The sequence below is a fragment of the Naegleria gruberi genome (assembly GCF_000004985.1).
Source record: "Naegleria gruberi genomic scaffold NAEGRscaffold_168, whole genome shotgun sequence".
NCBI lineage: Eukaryota > Heterolobosea > Eutetramitea > Acrasida > Naegleriidae > Naegleria > Naegleria gruberi.
In genome coordinates this window covers 1655-2973 of record NW_003163168.1, presented here as the reverse complement: position 1 = coordinate 2973, position 1319 = coordinate 1655, and the positions used below count along the sequence as shown (strand labels likewise).

The 1319-nt window shown below is 34.0% G+C and overlaps 1 protein-coding gene across 1 annotated transcript in view; it reads right to left on the bottom strand.

Annotated features, from left to right (window-relative positions):
• Positions 1-443: 443 nt before the first annotated feature.
• NAEGRDRAFT_54709 (uncharacterized protein) overlaps positions 444-1319 on the bottom strand; it is a gene marked incomplete at both ends in the record, with an annotated part of 1801 nt that continues 925 nt past the window's right edge. Inside the window, one exon of the mRNA XM_002668547.1 lies at positions 444-1285. Coding sequence (XP_002668593.1) covers positions 444-1285 — 842 coding nt within the window. The remainder of the gene's footprint in view (positions 1286-1319) is intronic.

Sequence of the window (1319 nt, the reverse complement as noted above, 5' to 3'; positions counted from 1 at the left end):
TTGATGATGGTCGAAAATTGTCGGCCGTTTTTTTGGTTGACGGCAGAAATTTGACAATTTTGCAAAAGTGCGAACTAACAAATTTGTACAAATTGAGGTTGGTTAGGGTTTTGAATTGTGTTGACCTCTTGAAAATTTAAGGGTGTGATTTTACGGTTACATAGCAAGGTGTTGGAAAATCTTTTTAATTTTTCAAATTGGAAAGGAGAAACTGTTAAAACTTAAGCTGAATAAGTTGAGAGAGTTCTAATCTTGGAATCTCTGAATGCTTTTATGATCTACTCATTCCTTTAGATTGACCATTACTTTGTAATCATGATATTTTCATGCAATTATTTTCTTACAATCAAAAGTTTCCTATAGGAAGTACTAAGGAAGTCCTGAAAGTTTCAACAATAAAACAATTTCCAAAAAGTAAACTAACTGGGTTTAAAAATAAATAATTATTTAAATATTTGTACACGATGATTGTGATAATCTACTACAACGAGATGACCTTCACTTGTGATTGAAACTCCATTAGGTCCATCGAATTGTCCATCTTCAGAACCATAACATCCAAATTGTTTGATAATTGCACCCTCTCTCAAGTTCCAAATTTGAATTCTATTATTTGCATAATCGCAAATGGCTGCATAATTGAGACCAATATTTTTCTTCAAACAACAAATACCAGTTGGATCACATTCAGAATTTTCTTGTTTCTTGACAGAGAATTTTCTAACAAAGGTACCATCCAATGTAAAAACTTGGACTCTACAATTGTATCTATCAGTGATTACCAAATTACCATCAATGTCAATATCCAAACTGTTAGGTCCATAGAAATAACCTCCTTCCATTTCTGGATTAGTACCATTAGTTCCAAAGGATTTGAGGAATGAGCCATACTTGTCAAACATTTGAATTCTGTGATTATGATGGTCACATACAATAATTTTACCAGGTATTTGAGACTTGGTCTCTGAAACAATAATACCAGTTGGATAACTGAAATGACCATACTCTGCTCCCTTTGAACCAAACTTTCCAACCTCAGTTCCAGACTTATCAAAGGCATACACACAATGATCATCACTAGTAACAAGGATTACACCCTCCTTGGCATCAAAAGTGACACCGTATGGTTTAGGCACTGAGAACTTTCTCAAAAACTTTCCTTGCTTGTCGAATATTTGAACACGATTGTTCTCATTATCACAAATTATGATATTATCACTCGGATCTATGGCGATATCGGTTGGGCTGGAAAATTGACCGTCTTCTGTTCCTTTTCCACCAAAACCTAAAACGAATTTACCCTCAATTTACATTGATTC